The sequence below is a fragment of the Phyllostomus discolor genome, chromosome 8 (genome assembly GCF_004126475.2).
Source record: "Phyllostomus discolor isolate MPI-MPIP mPhyDis1 chromosome 8, mPhyDis1.pri.v3, whole genome shotgun sequence".
Classification (NCBI taxonomy): Eukaryota; Metazoa; Chordata; class Mammalia; order Chiroptera; family Phyllostomidae; genus Phyllostomus; species Phyllostomus discolor.
In genome coordinates this window covers 60091007-60110818 of record NC_040910.2, presented here as the reverse complement: position 1 = coordinate 60110818, position 19812 = coordinate 60091007, and the positions used below count along the sequence as shown (strand labels likewise).

Below are 19812 nucleotides of genomic sequence, written 5' to 3'. Positions count from 1 at the left end.
TCAACTAAAAAGAACTGTTTGTCCTGGAGACACCAGGCACCTTGGGTGTGCAGCACAGAGGAGACAGCGCACACCTCTGGAGTGACTGGTACTGACCCCACTCCACCACTCAGCAGCCATATGCCTCCAATAAATGCCTCCATCCCCGCATGTCAGTTCTGGTGGTAACAGTAGCAGCACTGACACCTCCCAGTTTTCTACGATAGTTAAATTAGTACATGTAAGCACAGCACACATGCTGGTAAACAGTAATATCTTAATAAATACCAGCTTTCCCCTATCTCGTGTCTTTAGGTAGCATAACACAGATCAGTACTATCGTGGTGGATCTGTAAAGCCCCCTAAAACAGATCTATGAAAACATGAAATAGCAAGTTAAGAATCCCATGCTTACCCTTTACCCCTCCCAAGAAACTGAGAAACCCCGACAAACTCTGCCACAGCTGTTCCCAAGAGCTCAGCCAGCTTCCCTTTGGCACCACACGTTCTCACACAAATGAAAATTTTCAGAGAAACAAAGGTATTCAGTGAATGCCGTTTTAAAATATGCTGAATGTACAGCCAACAGCAAAACCACCAGCCTGGGAAGGTGCATGTTCAAGTCCCTCCAAGAGTCCCTTTTGTAGCACTTTCCCACGGCATCACTTTATCACTGTACAAAACCAGTGACATCAATGGGGATCAACAGTGGGAAAGGACAGTGCTTCCGACAAATAGTGTTGGGACAACGCATCATCTGCATGCAAAAGATGGAAGCTGGACCCTTACCTGACTCTGTGTAACAAAAACTAACTCAAAATGCATCAATGACCTAAATATAAGAGCTAAAGTATAAAACTCTAAGAACAAAACAGGAATAACTTTTCATGACCTCAGGTCCAGCAATGGGCTGCCTGCTATATTTAATATCAAAAGCACAAGCACAAAAAAGAAAAAAAAAGATAAAGTAGACTTCATCCAAATGTATAAGTTTGTGCATCTGAAGATATTAAGAAAGTGAAAGGGGAACCTATAGGGTGGTATAAAATATCTGCAAACCATCTACCTGGTAAGGGCTCACAACCCAGCAGAATATGCCATTTCACTCTCAGGTACATAAACAAAAGAAATGAAAACATACATCCACGTAGAAACTTTCACATGAATGCTTATAACGGCATTATTTATGAGAACCAAAAAGTAGAAAACAATCCAACTATCAATGGATGAGCAAACAAAATGTGGTACATCTCCAAAGAGCCATGCAAAGGGACCTCCTTTGGCCACACAGGGAACAACACACTGACACACGCTATAGCAGAGATGGACCTTGAAAACAAAAGGTCACATAGTGTGGCCTTTTAAATACAATGATTCCTTTTAAATACAATGTTCAGGGTTATTTTTATAGAGACAAAAAGCAGATTAATGGTTTTCAGGGGCTGGGGGAAGAAGAGTCTGGGGATGAAGTTTTAAAAGTAGAGATGATGGTTATACATCATAAATAACTAAAATGTTTAACTGTATGTTATGCACATCTCACTTCAATATAAAACTTAAAAACTGAAAGCAACACATACATTCAATATAGTTAACTTGGAAAATTATTTCAGTCATAATATCTATTCCAAGGACAAAGCCCTGACCACATGAAGCCCAGGAGCTGATGTACAACAGTCCAGCCCCCTGGAGAAGGGAGGAATGAGCTGGAGAAGGGCCCTGCAGTGTAGGGGCTCTGTGTTGGCTTTGTTTTTGTGCAGTAGCTTCTTCGGCAAGTTCCAAGCCACCAGTGGACACAGGCACCCTGGATGGGCAGGTCTTTCTCCCTCTGGTCACAGGGTGCCCTTGAGAATGGAAGGAAAACATCATCAGCTCAGAGGTGAGCTGATGCCCTGCACCACCCACTGTACTCTTCTAAGATGCACAGAACGAGCTAAAGGCATTACTTCCACACTGTATGTGGCTCCCACAGGCAGAATCCAAGTACCCCTGTAGCTCAACATAAGACAAAAACCTGTATGAAACTAAAAAGTCTGAAATCAAACAGCTCCAAGTTATCTCACTCTCCCCCTCAGCTTCCTAGGAATCCAACACTCAGGTCAGGCTGTCTACCAGTACAGATGAAGTGGGTCGACAGCTGTTGCATGGAAAATACAATCATTAAATAGTAATACAAGAATACACCCTGTTTTGTGCACTCAAAACTGTATACCTCTTGTTGCCCCACTCCATATATGAGCAAATCTGACTGACTACACCAACTTAGAATGCTTTTTTTGTGTGGATGCATTTTTATCTCATTATGGCAATTTTACAGGGCAGGATGGACAAAGAAAGGCTGCCTCATGAGACTGCCACCAAATCATTCTTATCCCTGCCTAACCTTCCACAACCACCCCATTGCTACTTACATTGTTCGCAGATGCGCCATCCCCAACATTCAGGCAAGACGTACCTCAGCCCTCCTCACCACCTGGACACAAAACTGATTCCTGCTTTGTTAGCACTTATACAAAGTCTTCAATATCATGGACTCAAAAAAAAGCAAGATCTTTCTTTCATTTCATAACTTGTTTCTTACATCAAACTTCATAAAAACTTTTTTCTAGCAAAAGTAGAGGCAGAGTCATCAATCAGGTTGATGAAATGAATTAATACCATAAATTTCTGAAGTGAACTTTTAAATTTTATTTTTCAATTACAATCTACCTTCAGTATTTTCTTTTTATTTCAGGTGTACAGCATAGCAATTATACAATCATATTTTTCAGTATTCCCCAATTTTTTTTAAGATTTTATTTCATTTTAGAGAGAGGGGAAGGAAGGGAGAAAGAGGGAGAGAAACATCAATGTGTGGTTGCCTCTCATGCTCCCCTTTACTGGGGACCTGGCCAGCAACTCAGGCATGTGCCCTGACTGGGAATCCAATCAGTGGCCATTTGGTTAGCAGGCCCGTGCTCAATTCACTGAGCCACACCAGCCAGGGGCCCACTGATATTTCAAGAACTCACCTGACACCATATATGGTAACTACAATACTGTTGACTACATTCCCTATGTTGTACTATAGATCCCCATGACTATTCTGTAACTACCAATTTGTATTTCTTAATCCCTTTACCATTTTCACCTAGCCCCTTGACCCTCCTCCTCTCTGGCAAATATTAATCTGTTCTGTGTCTGTAAGTCTGTTTTGTTTATTTTGTTCTTTATATTCCACATATATGTGAAATCACACAGTATTTGTCTTTCTCTGACTGATTTCACTTTAGCATAATTCCCTCCAAGTCCACCCATGCTGTCACAATAGGTAAGATTTCATTCTTTTTTAACCACTGAGTAGTATTCTACTGTTTAACTGTACCACAGCTTCACTATCCACTCATCTACAGATGGGTACTTGGGTTGCTTCCAAATCTTGGCAATTGAAAACAATGCTGCAATGAACATAGGGGTGCATGTATTCTTTCAAATTAGTGTTTTGGGATTATTTGATAAAAACCCAGGAGTGGAATTGCCAGGTCATAAGGCAGACTCATTTTTTTGAGGTAACTCCACATTGTTTTCCACAGTGGCTGTACAAGTCTGCATTCCCACCAACAGAGCACAAGGGTTCCCCTCCCCCCACATCCTCACCAGCACTTGTTTGATTTACTGATGCTAGCCATTCTGACAGGTATGAAGTGATATCTCATTGTGGTTTTAATTTGCTTCTTTCTGGTGATTACTGATGCCTGAGCATCTTTTCATGTCTATTGGCCACATGTATGTCCTTTTTGGAGAAGTGTCTATTCAGGTCCTCTGCCTACTTTTTAATAGTTTTGTTTTGTTTTGGTGTTGAGTTGTCTCAGTTCTTTATAAATTTTCAATACAATCCCCTTATTGGATGCATCATTGGCAAATACCTTCTCTTATCCAGTAAAGATGTCTTTAGGGTTTTTTTTTTTAAGATTTTACTTATTTTTTTTTTTCTAGAGAGAGGGGAAGGGAGGAAGAAGTAGAGGGAGAGAAACATCAATGTGTGGTTGTCTCTCATGTGCCCCTTGGTGACCTGGCCTGAAACCCAGGCATGTGCCCTGACTGGCAATCAAACCGGCGACCCTTTGATTTGCAGGCCGCACTCAATCCACTGAGCCACGCCAGCCAGAACTGCCTTCAGGTTCTGTTGTTGGCTTCCTTTGCTGTGCTAAAATTTTTCTTTGATGTAGTCCCCTTTTTTTTCCTTTTTGCCCAAAGAGATATATCAGAAAATATATTGCTAAATGTCTGAGATTTTTACTGCCTACGGTTTCTTCAAGTATTACATTTAAGTCTTCAGTCCATTGTGAGTTTATGCTTGTATATAGTGTAAGGTGGGGGGGGGGGTCTGCCCACAGGGCCCCCTCAGCTGCCATGGATGAGAATAACAAGACATGATCTGCTTGGGGAGGAAAGGTGGCCGATCTCTCACAGGAGAAGAGCCAAGAGCCTTTTCCTTAATGGCTTTTATTGGGTTCGTTTACACAGGAATTCAGGTGAAGCTCCTTACTCATTGCCCGGAAGTATGGGTCAAACAATAGATAACAAGGAACTCTGAGGGCCTATTTTGAGTCAGGGTCAAAGAGCTGTAAAACTTTAAGGAACAAACTTACTTCTTCCCTGGACCCTTATCATTCAACTGAGAGCATTCTAAACAAAGCAGGTTTCATAGGATTTTACATATTCTTTCTTAGGCCTGATCACCTGGGGAACCTGCCCTTTCCAGCACAGGGCTGCACCACCCTCTGTCATTGTTTCAGGCTTAGGTGGAGCAAGGGAAGTAAGGCAACCAAGGTATAAGGAGATTTTCTCACAAACAATAAGGACTTAGGCTTTGTCAAAGCCGAGGGGTGAGGGTCCATCACCCCCTTTTGCTGTAGCCCCCAAAGTCCTTCCTTGGGGGCCTCCCACGTGACCGTGCCTGTCTTAGATTGTTCCCTCTTTGGCTAATCTTACCCATCATTGGCTAACCAACCAAGCATTGAGGGCCAGTCTGGGTGAAGTAAAAGGAGCAGAAGCTGTGCTCCTGCCAGGGAGATAAGCTTTTGTCTCCTTGATGGCTTACGGTCCAAGGTTGTTCCCTCAGCCTTAGCCTTGGCGGGGGTTACAGCTTCTGATACCAGGCAGGGCAGTTCCCAACAATAAGGTAGTTTAGTTTTATTTTTTTGCATATATCTAATTTTTCCTAACACCATTATGGAGGAAACTATCTTTACCACACTGTATGTTCTTGCATCCTTTGTCACAGATTAATTGACCATATAGATATGGGGTTTACTCTGGGTTCTCTATTCTTTTTCCACTGCAGTTGTAGGTATTGCAAACAGCATGATATTGAGGTGCCAGCTTCCATGTGTTCGTAGTAAAACAACTGGTTTATGAACACACCTACAATAGGTATTTGTTTTGACTTAAATCATCTTGCTTCTTAAAAACACATTAGGAAAAAACCAGACATACTGCTTCTGTCAATCTCGACTTTGTCTTTTGCTATGTGCTCTGCTTATAGGGAGCTCTAAAAGACATGGATTAATGCACTAATTTTACAAACTTGGGGAATACCATTTTCAATAGTGCTACATGAAGTATTTTCTTTCTTTCTTTTCTTTAATCCTCATCTCGAAGACATTTTTTTTTCCCACTGCTTTTAGAGACAGAGGAAAGGAGAGAGAAACATTGATGGGAGACTAAAGTATCAACTGGCTGCCTCCCATATGTGCCCAAATCCAGACCAAGGATTGAGGTTGGAAGATCCAACCCACACCCTAGGCCTGCACCCTGGCTGGAAATAGAACCTACAACCTTTCACTCATAGGATGATGTTCCACCCAACTAAGCCACACCTGCCAGGGCTATATGAGGTATTTTTGGAATAGGTTCTCTGGCTTGTACCTTTTGAAAGTGAATTTCTTCCAGATATCCTAACAATCTCACAATCACTTAAGAGAAAACACAATTAATCTGAAGGAAGAAAACATTTAATGACCATGCTGAGAAAACAAAGCTAAAAGCAGAAGAACTGTGCTTTATGTTGACTCCCAGAAGGTATGAGTTAAATTTTCAGGTATATGAAAGGTAAATTTATCTTGATGCCACACAAAGTGTTGTTAGGATTTTCATGACCTTGTATTGTTCAGAATAAAAAAAGTCATTACTGAAAGCAAAAAAGCCATCTATGTACATCCAACTTTATGTCAGTATCAGTAACCTAATATTGCATTCACGATCTTTCTTTGTAAATTTTTGCCTAATCTAATTCCTGACCATGTTTTTCAGAGGAAAAGATGAGGGCCTAATATTCCATGAAAGAAAAAGCACTTTTCAAAGAAAGCTGAGTATAAGAAGTAAGCCACCATAATTTATCATTTAAGGTTACATAAAATATTAACATCTACTTAAATACTGTAAGACAAGCTGGGTAAAATAACCCATTTGAGTTCAGTTTACCTTTCATTTCCCCTGTGGCGTTTCACAAGGAGGCCACAAATTGTTTTAGATGGAAGAAGTGGACTTTTGGAAGAGTGGAACTGCAAATCCAAATCTAAAGAGCAGAACATCAAGGGTGATGGCTACTCCTAATGTCCAGTGGGACCAGTCAAAGGGTGCCTTACCCAGGTTGTGCCGTTTCGACTTGGCATGTTCATGAATATGTTTCTTTGCGAAACAGCCAAAGAAGACACAGTGGAGGCAAGAGTGAAGCCTCTTCAGGTGGACACCACAAACATGACAGATGCACGACTTGGCCTGAAATTCAGAGAAAAGAATTAAAAACCAGCACATGGTATGACAGTTCTCAGAGAGAAATACTGAAGCACAGTGATCCATCGGCAAAGGGCACAGCTATGGGAGGGAAAGAAAGCAGGGGACTTCCTCTCCAAGTCTTATTATGCTGAAAGAGCATTCTGTTAATCCTTTCAGTTATCTCCAAAGGTCCTTAGTTCACTCAGCTCAACACTAGCTCCATGTAAGAAAACAGCCCACAACCTCAGTTACTGACACTCGTGAGCTCCTTGGATGGGTACCACCTGCAGCTGTAGGGCGTAGCCTGCGTTCTGTTCCCCCACCCCAGCTCCCACATTCCCATTCCAGGCTAGCAACACACAGCCTCTTTGCCTGGAACCTGGATATCACTTTAAATTTAATCCAGGGTCCCCAGCCACAGCAAATTTAGAAGCAATAACTACAGAAACAGACAGGGACATGAATCAGAGAATATACAGGAACAAAAAAGAAATAAAGAAAAGAAACAGTTTTTGCCCATAACTAGACCACAGGAACCTAAAATCTGAATCACAGCAGTGACGAACTTGGTGGGGGACAATTCTTACATGCCCACAACATGCAGGCGTGTCAGTGTCTGAGCACAGTGTGACAACCACATTTATTTTCATTGTAAATTCCAAGACAATCAGACTGAATGTCCAGCCTCTGCGATGACACCACCCACAGTATGTAAGTCCCTTCAGTTTTTTCAGGGGGGAGAGGGAGCCAAACTAAGTTATAAGATAGGGTATGCAGAAGGGAAGGGTAAAATCCAAAGTGCCTCTGAAAACAGCCACTGGCAACACAAACAGTCTATGCCACCTGCTGTGCAGGGCACTGTCCCCTCACCTCTGGGCTAGGGAGACGCAGGCTTGTCCACTTCCTGAAAATCCATTGAGGTGTGTGCTTTCTTTAACAGGATAAGAAGCCTTAACACAAAATAATAGCACACAGAGGTCGTATACCTGGGTATACTGAGAGAGACAATGAAATACTATGAAACTTAAGGAAGAACAATCACACCTAATTAAGGGGAATTGGAGGAAATCATATTAGGTTTGTTTGGAAGAGGTAGAATTTGAGCTGAGAACTCAAAATTCTATCTAATCCTATGGCATGTTTGTTATAAAGGGTATGATCTTAGTTCACATAAAGTAAAGAGAATTAACGCAAAGCAGAAAGTCCTGCTATCCCTAAGAGCAAGGAGGGAAAAAGCATTCATTAAGCACCTAATTTCTCCCTCTGGCTAACTGTTATATGTTTGCAGACCTGGGACTCTCAACCATAGGTGACTAGCACCAATCAGTAAAAACAGGGTTTCCTGAGATGATGGATTACACAGCCAAGAGACTGCTTCTCTAAGTAGCCAACCAACAGGCAATAAGCACTAAACATAAAGAACAGGAGCCTTTCTCTGATATATTCATGAAAATCTCAACATTGTCTCTTGTATTATTAGTTTTCTCTGTATCAGCACTACCCAACAGAACATTCTAGGATATTGGAAATGTTCTGTATCTGCACTTTAATGTATAGTAGCCATTAACCTCACGTGGTTATCGAGTTCTTAAAATGTGGCTAGTGCCACCATGAAATTGGATTTTCACTTCTGTATCATTTTAATTAAAATTTAAATAGCACTTTTGGCTAGTGACTATTGTACTGGACAGCATAATTCTAGATCCTAAAATAAGCAACTACTAAACTACAGAAAGAGTTCTTTTCATAATATCTGTCTCCTGAGCTCATTTACCATAGGAGCCAAAGCACAAAAACTAGAATTAACCTTGGATAACACAAATAATACAGTATTCACATTTGTAGGTTTGAAAACAAAACTCAAGATGTTTGAACAGGCAGGTGATTAGTACCACCAAGTACTAATGAAAACAGGTACTGATGTGAATGACTTACTTATAATCAAAGCCAACTGTCGACTTCTTGTTTACTTCTTTAAGTCTTGCATTCAGCTGTGGCCATGGTTAGTGCAGCAGACACTGTGACTCACTCAGTATCAGTTACAAAACATGTAACAGGGTTCAACTCCTGCTTCTGCCACTTCCTGGCCATGCAACATTGAGCAAGTTATGTAATTTCCCTTTGCCTTAGTTTCCTCACTTTTAAAATATGTATGCTTCTATTTCATACAGCTGTTATAAGAATTCTAAGTAAATTGACGCTTTTAAAGTGCTCAGAATATTGCCTGTACATATTATCATTTGTAGTGGGCTGTGCACCACTGTGTAGTGGGTTCTAGCGGTTTGGAGAAGTATGAGTAGGGCAGTCGTAGGGGATTTTTTGGGCAGCAAAACTGTTCTGTGTAGTAGATGTTGTGATAGATGCATGACACTATGCAGCTGTCAAAACCCACTCAACTCTACAGCATAAAAGCAAACCTTAATAAGCCAATTTTAAATAACTGGTTAGGCAGTCAGAGGGTGCCAGGACAGACACAGGCTATGAACACAGAACCTAACTGCATTATAAATGTATGACATAACCTCCCTGAAAAGGGTGTAGAGAAAGTTTTGGGGTTTTTATTTACAAGTTTTGTCAATGTTTTTGTGACCAAATGACACAGGAACTCAACTCTCGTTTATATCAATCAGCCTATGGTAAAATTGGTTTCAATAAATGTTGTTTCACTTCAAGTCGCAGTTCCCAAGGACCTCCTGATGTTAAGTAAGAACATATTGCATAGACATGTGCATACACAGTGAGCATGCACACAGCTGTCTCCCAGCTATGTCCCTGAAGGCCAAGAAGCCACAAAACCCCAATATTACCAAGCCCGTGCTCAGAGAGTATTTTCTAATTCCATCTCCAATAAAAAGAACCAGTGCTCCTTGGAGCAGACTCTAGGGTCTAAGCAGAAAATATACCAGAGGATCCTTGAACATCTTGCAATCCAGAAAATAAAAGTGCTCGACAATAAAACACAAATGTTGAGGGTGCCAAAGGGACACAGAAGCCACCCGGAAGAGCTCCCAGTAGCTAAACCCAGAACAATCTGAGCAACAAAATAAGTAACATAGTATTAGATTATAATCTATAGTATAAAATATCCGCAAGTCCATACAGATATAAATGACTGAATACTGTGCATGGATGAGAAAGGGTGAATCTTCAATAGAAAAATCACAATTGATGTAGAGACCCTCTGCCCTCAAGGAGGTAGTGCAGGACCACTGACTCCCTAAGTGCCCATGCACAGCCCCTGCCCCCAAACTCAGCCCGGAGAGATGCTGGGAAAACTCATTTCCCTTCAGTGTGGCCACCTGGCAGCCATGTGGTCAAGCTTAGCATTAACGATGGTGAGTCTTGTCCACTACATCATCTCGACAGACCTGAGAGGGCCACTTCACCTCTGCAGCCTTACTTCTCACCCCATAACCATGAGAAAAACATCAGACAAACCCAAATCGAAGGCCATTCTGCAAGAATGCTGACCAATATTACTCAAAACTGATGAAGTCATCAAAATAAGGATGGTCTGAGAAACTGTCACCATCTGAGAAGCCTGAGACACAGTGACTAACTATAATGCAGGATCCTTCACGGGGTGCTGGGGGGAAAAGGATTAGGAGAAAACTAGTATGATGTGAATACAGTGTAAAGTTTAGTTCATGATAATAATCTTATCAAGCTCAGCCACTATTTGTGACAAGTGTACCACAATAAAGATGTCAATCACAGGAAATGGGTGTGTGAGAGAGATATGGGAAGTCTGTTATTTTTATAACTTTTCTGTAAATTTAAAACAATCATTAATTTGCATACAACTAAATGCACACACAAATGACTACAAATGAAACCGGAAATGTGCCCTGGCTGGTGTGGCTCAGTGGACTGAGTGCCAACTTGCAACCAAAAGGTTGCCGGTTCAATTCCCAGTCAAGGCACAGGCCTGGGTTTCGGGCCAGGTGCCAGTAGGGGGTGCATGAGAAGCAATCACACATTGATGTTCTTCTCCCTCCCTCTAAAAATAAATAAATAAAACCTTAAAAACAGAACAAACCAGGAAAGCTGAGTAAGATGGGTAGACTGTACTGAAGATGGACTGCACCGATGTCCACATCCTGGTTGTAACACTGTACCACAAGTTTGCAAAATGTTACCATTGGGGGCCACTGAGTTAAGGGTACATGGGATCTCTATTATCTTTTACAACAGCATGTTAATCTATAAATATCCCGAATAAAATTGTCATTAAACAAACAAAAACCTTTTCTAGACCTGGCCTGGTAGCTCAGTTGCTTAGAGTGCTGTCCTGATACACCAAGGTTGTGGGTTTGATCTCTGGTCAGGGAATGTATAAAAATTAACCACTAACTACATAAGTAAGCTGATAAGTAGAACAATAAATTGATGTTTCTCTCTGTCTTCCTCTTCCTCTCCCTAAAATCAATTAAAAAATTAATCAGAAAAATAAATTTAAAAAATAAAAAAAATACCTTTTTTCTATTTGAGATCTTTTATTGGGAATGGCTTATACCCCGCTTAGTGTGAACGGTGTAATATTTTATTGTAATGATAAGAAAGATTCAGTCAATCAATCAAGCAAACTGTTCATTCTTCAAAGCAATAAAGTTTGAAAAGAAAAAAGTTAACTTAAAAAAAGGGACATATTCAAAAAATAAACTGAACTTAAAAAAATTATAAAAAGGAGGAGGAGGAGGAAAGCCAGGAGAAGCTCTCTGCGTCTTTCAATGCAGCAGCAAAGTACACAGCTGGCTGTCAAGAGAGTCAGTCAGTTGTTTGTGGAGCTGATAACACAAGTATATTTCATGGCTCTTGATCCAATGTCTAGCAGATCCTGGATGTCAGCTCCCAGGTATTCTGTTATTCCCCAACAATGATGTGTACTCAAAAGATCAACACAGAGATTCATTCATATTTCAGGACAGGCACCTAAGACTCCAGAACTGAAATAGCATTGATAAAAAGAGATGATCAGCAAAGAACCCTAAAGTAAACAATTTTCGAAAACACTGACTTAAGATAAATAACACAAGACCATTTTTCAACTGAAATGCTCTCCCTTCCCCCAGTACAACCCAAGCCCTGACAGCACCCCTCTAAAACACTGATTATCATAGCCCCTCCCTTCTTAAGCACGAGTCCACAAACCTATAGTCATACTGTCACTCCGTAAAGGTGCGAAATGGGAGCTAGAGCATTATTTGTACTCCATGACACCAGACTACCTTAAATTGTCATGTTTTACATTTAATTTTTTATTTGTCTCCTTTATCTACCTCCCCTGCTCCCAACTGTTTCCTATTACAATAAATCATTCCTAAAGTTCAGTTTAAAAATACATCTCAGTTTCAACATCAAATAGAAAAATCACATTTCAATCCATCAGCAAACCAAGACAGTTAATTGCCAAAAACTATTCCTTCTCTACATGGATTTTTAGGATTTAGTTTTACAAATTCTTAAATTCTCCGAGTCGAAAGCTTCTATACATGTATGAAAGGGAAAATACACAATGCTGTTATCATTCAATGGTAACCATTTACAACAGAGCAGCTGCTCTGTACATGAGTGAGTGAAATCTATACACAGAGGCAACAAGTGACAAAAGGAAACAATGTACGCATAATGTATACTTACATGACAAAAACACGAAGATGTATCTTTCCTTTATATATACACAAATATTTACAATTTTAAAAAAGTCTGGAAGACCCAGAGAGCAAACAGATTTTAATAGTAGTTACCTACTATTAGGGGCCAGGGAAGGCTCACTTTCTGGAAGTCTTTAAGGTATTTTATTTTTACGTACTGAGAACATACTCATATTATCATTTCTGTTTAACTATTTCTTTTAAAAACAAACATGAATTCATAACTTTTAATCTTCCTTGTAAAACTTACCAACATCTGAGCATCTATCTATCCTGTGCATTGGAATTTTCATTGAACATCCACCAATAGTCTGAATTTTAAGGCAGATATTACCTTGCCATGTGACACCTACTGTTTAAATGGTCTTTTAACAATAATGATTTCAATTCCTCAAGAAAAAAATCCAGGGGTAAGAGCTAACTCTGAACTGATGACAGAATGGGAAGTTCAGAAAAAAAGATAGACTCACCCCACTTTCTTCCAAAGGGTGCCCATATCATAATTCTGTAAACAGTTGTGTTAAACTACAAACACAGAAACAGAACAAAACAAAAACAAAACAAAACATGCCAGAGTAAGGTATGACTTCTGGATCTTAGAGCCTTCACCTACCATTTCGCAGACTGACATCCTTTCTTCTAGCTCTCTTCCCAGACAAAACATTTCCCTAAGGATCTCTACCCAGAGTCACTTTCAGCGCAAAACCCTAGGCCTCAGAAGCCTTCAGAAGTAGTTTCCCAACCTCTGAATCACTGCCCAAATTAAACCAGACTCAATTATGGTCCAAAGTTACTAACGGTAGGTTTGACAACCCTTTTTCACCTCTGGTAAAGCATACTGGTAAAAGTATGTATTATAGCTACAAAAGGGGCTCATTTTGAGTGCAAGTTCCTATAAAATTTAGTCACAGTTTAGTCGTGGAACAATTCCAAGAAAAAAATGATTATTTAAAAAAAATAATACCTGTACCCCAAATGTCTATATGTTCAAAATATAATGCAGACTATGTTAAATCTTACTAGGCAACAGAACTGAAAATCCCATTTCTTATTGTTAGTTTCCATCTTGACACACAAACCCTTAAGTGGCAAGGCACTTGTTTCATTTAACACAAGCCAGAAACGCAAAGGACAGGCGCAGGCAACAGCTGGGAGTCCTCCTTACATTCAGTGGTACAAGTCAAGCCTGAAGTGGGCACAGAGTTACCAAATCTGACCATGTTCTTTTCACTCTCCACCTATCAAAAGAAGAATCAAAGTTTGGATACAAAGACTCTAACCCACCTGTACTTAGATGAGAAAAGTTTTAACTCCTGCTCACTCAGGGATTCACTTCTGTAGTTACATTGTAGTTGAGTTCAGTCTCACAAGGGACCTTTAGTTATTTACAAAGATTATAACATAAATTGGCATTTTTATAGGAAACAAAATATATAAACTGTCCAACTGTAACAGTTAATCAGGGTTAAACTATTTCTCAAACCAGCTCTTTCTAAATGGGCCACTAGAGAGTGCTAGAAACTCAGTTACATAGGACCCAAACTAATGCAAGAAAATAATCCCTGTAAAATCTAGAGAACAGACAGATGAAGGACATTCTAGTTCATGGCTGGTACAATACCAAAAGGTACTGCAATAATGACAGACCTGAATTTTGAGAGAAATATTTATCACCACTTCGTGTCTGTCTGCTATAGCTTAAGTTGTTTCTTCAACAGCTTTCACACTAAGCAACTAACATTAAAACAACAACAAACTAATCCAAGCCACATATAGCAAAAGATACCTTTCTTCAGGAAATGAGGCAAAGTTAGGGATAGATTAAACCTGACTCTCAACTTTGTTAAAAATTATGGGGGAGGGGAAAAAGAGGGGGAGAGAAGGGAAAGAAGGTGTGGAGAAAGGAAAAGAGCAGGAGATCACCTACTTAATCTAGTGTGGACATGAATCTTACATCACAGAAGTGTTGACCCAACAGTGCAGCGCAGTGACAAGATTATCATCAGACAGCAAGCGTTTCAACCAGGTGATTTTTTTTAAGGGCACACAATTCCATCAACAATGATTTCACTCCCACCCCAACGTACGTCTGTTTCATCTGATTTCAGTTCATCCTAAAAGGTAATGCTTCCCAACACTATTACTGATAAAAAGAAATTTAAGCTTAACATTCAAATCAGCGGTGTTAGTTTTCCCATTAAACAAAACAAAACAAAAACATGCCATGCAAGGTGGAAATCTCAAACTCCCAACCTCAGCCTGTAAAATTGCAGAACCGCCCTTCATTATAAAAACCAAGTTTTACACAGATTAAAGAATGTCGTTATTTTCTGATTTCCAAATTATTAATAAGTTAATCACTTGGATGGAATGTATATCTGAAAAATAATATGAGCCTAAAAAAAATATTATTTCCTCAGTGTCTAATGTAGGTGATTAATTGCTTGCTAAAGCATCTGATGGAAGAACGCATGCCAGGTTCTACCTTCACATCAGACTAACCTTCTTTTAACTCTGCGGAGGTCGAGATAAAAAAAAATTACAGCGTAGGTCGCTTTATCTGTATCTGTCAGATAAGCCGCGACCTCCACCGCTACCAGTGCCTCTCGTATATACGTGGTTGTGCTGATACCGACATGGTTTTATTAGACGTGGTTCTAAAAGGCAACATGTCTCGCTAACCCGGCTACCACATCCAACCACGCCCAAACATGAATAGTTAAAAAAAAAAAAAAAGCCATCTGCCTATATTTGTTCCTGCAGACGCTGGACTCGGTGTAGTGTTTAGCCAAATACAGCAGTAATTGCACCCTAGTAACAAACCCAGTCTTGACACACGGTTGCGCTCCCTTGGTCCAGGTAATCCTTAATGGGTACTCGGGTACACAATGCGTACTCAAGATGGTGGCAGGGGACTGACCTCACTGCAGACCACCACACAGGCCCCGGAGAATCTCTGTTGCCCTCCTAATTTTTTGTTTCATTTTTTTCTCAGTGCACACATCCTCGACCCCGACCCCTCCCACGCCTGGAGGATTCCTCCGAGTGGCCCCGCTCCGAAACGTCGGAGAGAGTGGCCTCCTCCGCACTAGGCTTCCCACGCAAACCTGAAAGAGAATACGCCCCTTCACAGAACTGCACTGGCCCGCCCCAAAACTGAACACTCTTCCCCGTCCCAACCCTCACTCCCCGAGCCTCGCAGCAAAGACCAGCGTAGGAAAGAGACCCCGGGGGAGGAAGAGGAAATGGGGTGGGGGAGGGGAACGAGACAGAAAGGTAAAAGAGCACTCTTATGCCCCACCCCATGGGGGCGCACAGCCACGAGGGTCCGCGGGAAGCTAACAAGCCCTCCCTGCCCTTTTCCTCTCGCCCCCAATCGGGACCAGAAACAACTCCACCCACGCTGACCCGCCGGGTGGCTCGGATCTGGCTCCCAGCCCGGCCCGCAGTTTCCGGGGATGGGGCTCACCTTGCGCTTGCGGGCCTCCGCAGTACCGCACCACACGAAGCACTGGTAGATGGCCCGCAAGTTCTGCTTCCAGTTATCCACTTTGAAGCTACTCAAGTGCGTACAGCCGGGCGGCGTGACCACCAGCTCCGCGTCCATGGCCTCGCTCTCCGGCTCCGGCCGAGACATCACGGGGGGCAAGGCCCGACCGCGAGCGGGGGGCGGCGAAGGGGAAGAGGACGACGCCAGTGTGGCGCTGGGACTGCCAGGCGGCGCGCCCCGGATGTCAGAGGGAATGGCGCTGGGACAAAGCGGGGCAGCCGCGAGGTGGGGGAAGCCGACGAAGATTGTGCTGTGCAGGCGCCGGGGCACAAGCGGCTACCAGCCAGATGCCGTCCGCCAGGCGATGGCCGGGTTTGCGGGGAGCAGGGGTGCGCAGGGAAAGGCGCGTAGGCCGCGGGCGCCGACTACGTCATCGCCCCGCCAGCTGCAGGCATCCAGAGCGCAGGCTCCAGCCACCCCCAGGCCCCTCCCGCTGCTCTGGGACTGCCCCACAGCCTGGGCAGTGAGGGCTAGATGGTATCGAGGGACCGCCCTCGCGCTTACGCCATTGGCCACCCACCAGCCCACAGCCCCTGCACTGCTGGCGAGAGCTGTCAGTACAGCCCCTCCAGTTCGTAGCCGCCTCCCTGGCTGCGGGCGGCTGGCGGATAGGCGTTCCAGTCTCCCACCGAAAACTGGGGAGGTGGGGCTTCGGGGAGGACGGGGTGTCTCGGGCTGCACTGAACCAGTTTGCCCCGGCCCGAGCTATGCCGCAAAGAGGCGGAGCCACAAGCTGGGCTTGCGAATCCCTGCGGTCTCGCCGGGCCGCAGACTCTTAGTTCGCCTTCTCGGCAAAGGCCGCACATCCGCAGTTCACGGTTGGTTCCGTTGACAGCGTAAGCCATCCTTCTGGGACCCTCTGCACGGCTGTCAATCTTCGAAGCTTTCCCAGACACTACGGTGCCATCACCGTGAACTGGAACTGCTACTATCTGCTTGGAACTGCTTCAAGGTGCAGCTTGGGGTCCCTCCCCACCAGGAACACGCAGTCTGATTCAGCGCTATCCAAATAAGCAGGATGCACACTGCATATCTAATTTAAATTTTCTAATAGCGACATTTTGAAACATGAAAAACAAGTGAAATTAAGTAGCAAACTTTAATCCAATATGGCCAATATTATTTCAGCATGTAAGTAACATTGCAGAATTATTCATTATTTTACAGGTTTTGTATTTGGTATTTTACACTTAAAGCACATCCAGTTCATAGTAGCTGTATTTCAAGTGTTAGGGGCTATCATATTGGACAGCACAGGTCTATTCAGTGCATATGTGACCAAACCAGGGCGGATTGTGAAAAGACCTTTAAAGACAAATGCGAACAATATCTTGGGGAGCCAAGGCCCAAAAGATCTGGGAAAACTTGGAGGCCGTGTCGTGCTTTTTACCTATATTGACTGCAGCGTTAACCTGCTTTGCTGCATTCTTGGACAAGTTGAGAAAACTGAAATTTATGTGCAGGCCAGTCCAAAGCTACCGCAAATTAAAGAAAGAAGAAAACAGAGAGAGAGAGAGGGAAAGAGAGAGAGAGAGAGAGAGAGAGAGAGGGAGAGAGAGAAAGAGAGAGACTAATGGCATTGCAATCCAAGATGTAGAGTTTAATGGACTGGGGACTGGAATAAATCTTTTCGAGGTTAGAACAAATTGCCAAGCACACTTTTGCCTGGGCTTGGGTCCCTGCTACTTACAATGTATTCCACCCCCCTACTCCATAGCTTATGCTGCATAACCTCCTTCAGGGACTATCAGATACTGCTTTGGAAGTGAGGCCTTCCCCTGACACACTACTGAAAACTATAACCACCACACCCAAATTCTCCATCCCCTTACCCTGCTTTTTTTTCTCAAGAGAATTTATTTATTTGTTTATTATTTATTCTGTGGCATAAAAACTCCATGTGGGTAATGATTTTTGTGTTTTATTTAGTTCTATATCCCCCAGTGTCCAGGGTAGTGTTACAGGGTGCAGCCAAGAGGGGGGACCCCAAATAGGCATTTGAAATGGGGTCCAGAACTTAAGGTGTCCAGGAGATTTTGGGATGTCTCCATCATCCCCGCCCCCACCCCACCCCGCCCAGAGTGTGGGTTGGGGGAAGGGACAAATGGAGCAGGGCCATTGAGGGCTGTTTAGCATAGCAACAGCCTTGCAGCTAAGCTCTGGCATATCTATAACCTTTGACTGGTTGCATAGATATGTTAAGTAGCTGTGATCAGCCCTAAGCCAGGGGAATGGAAGTAACTTCCCCACCCAGATGTAACTGGGGGGGGGGGGTCCCCTGAGTTACAGCGCCTGCGTGGGAGTTCAGAGAGGATTGGCTCCAGGACATGGGGCCACACCTGCCCAGACTCATGATGGCAGCCCAGTAAAGCTGGAAGGATACAAGTTCTGGTATGTGAAGCCGAGTGTGGGAGGAGTCGGAAATGAGGCTGCAGAGGAGGATTGGCCGCGGGGATTTAAAACCCAGACTTGGTGGCCATTGTGAGGAGGAGAACCACGCGGCAGCCCTGGAGGAGAGAACCATGCAGTTTTGGCAGAGTGGGGACTCTCCCTTCCTGCAGCCCTGAGAGAGAGAACCACGTGGCCTGGCAGAGTGGGGACTCCCATGGCCCTGGGAGAGAAGACCACGTGCCTGTGCCAGAGTGGGGACCCCCACAGTTTTAGAAAGGGGAACCACCACCTGGTTTTAGCAGAGATCCCGGCAACTCAGCTGAGGGTGCCAGAAACCCAGGGAGGTCTCCCAGTCGAGATGGAGTACTAACTGGGAAGAACCAGAGGACTGCCTAAGCCATGGACTTCTATTTCCTTTCCTGAGATACGGTACTCTGGACTGGGCAAAGGGGGAAGGAAGGAAGGACTGTGTCTGTTTGTGGGTGTTTTAAGGGACTTTGGGATTTTGGTAAAGACATTAGGTCACTACTTTAAGTTTGTATAGCATTAAAGAAACATTTCCTTTCCTTTTCACAAATCTCTGGCGTTGAGAGACGTCTTTCCTAGGGCGGCGGACATAACGGACCTGGGGCCTTCTTTCAATAATAGTATATCGTCCCAGGCCCCCCTTGTTGTATGTTCTGTAACAGTAGTACTAGGTACATGAAGGTTCTTAAAATTACCCGTTGAATTAATTAATCTAAACAAACTTTTAAGATCATTCTCAATAAAATAATGGTTAAGTAAGGTGCCCTATGCATATGTTAGAGAAAGGAATATCCATTTACTAAAAGTGACATCACAAATAGTCTCTAAGTCATGAATTACAAATTATATGTGATTCACCTCTATAAACATTTAGGAATAGTCTAATATCACTGGGTTTACAAATATGATTTGGTTTCAAGAATGTGTACTTAGAATTCAGTCCCCTAATATCTATAATAAATAACATGTGTCATTTAACAATGGAAGAATTCCTGTGTGCTCTACTTGTTATAAATAATTTTAAATGATCTGTAATTCAAGCCCTGGCTGGCGTAGCTCAGTGGATTGAGCATGGGCTGCTAACCAAAGTGTCTCAGGTTCGATTCTCAGTCAGGCCACATGCCTGAGTTGCAGGCCACGGCCCCCAGCACATTGATGTTTCTCTCTCTCTCTCTCTCTCTTTCTCCCTTCCCTCTCTAAAAGTAGATGAATAAAATCTTTAAAAAAATAAAATGATCTGTAATACTAATAGGCATACACATAGGTAGATTAAAACAGAATGTATCCTTTAGAAGCAATTTCCAAAAGAGGCATCGACAGAGCTGTTTAGTACAACATTTGAGCTGGGGGTAGGGGAGAGTGATGTTGAAAACATCTGAAATGGCCCTTAATGGAAGAATGGTTGAAGGAACTATGGAATAGACATTCTAGGGAATTCTATGTGGGTTTTTT

At 42.8% G+C, this 19812-nt stretch overlaps 1 protein-coding gene across 2 annotated transcripts in view; it reads right to left on the bottom strand.

Moving 5' to 3' along the window:
* USP22 (ubiquitin specific peptidase 22) overlaps positions 1-16572 on the bottom strand; it is a 40378-nt gene extending 23806 nt beyond the window's left edge. The window contains exons 1-2 of one of the 2 annotated variants that reach the window (XM_028534373.2): positions 15862-16572; positions 6609-6741 (exon numbers count right to left, since the gene is read on the bottom strand). In XM_028534373.2, the coding sequence (XP_028390174.1) occupies positions 6609-6741; positions 15862-16029 (301 nt within the window). In that variant the 5' untranslated portion in view covers positions 16030-16572. The remainder of the gene's footprint in view (positions 1-6608; positions 6742-15861) is intronic. The other variant, XM_036032826.1, reaches the window with a different exon arrangement.
* Positions 16573-19812: the final 3240 nt, after the last annotated feature.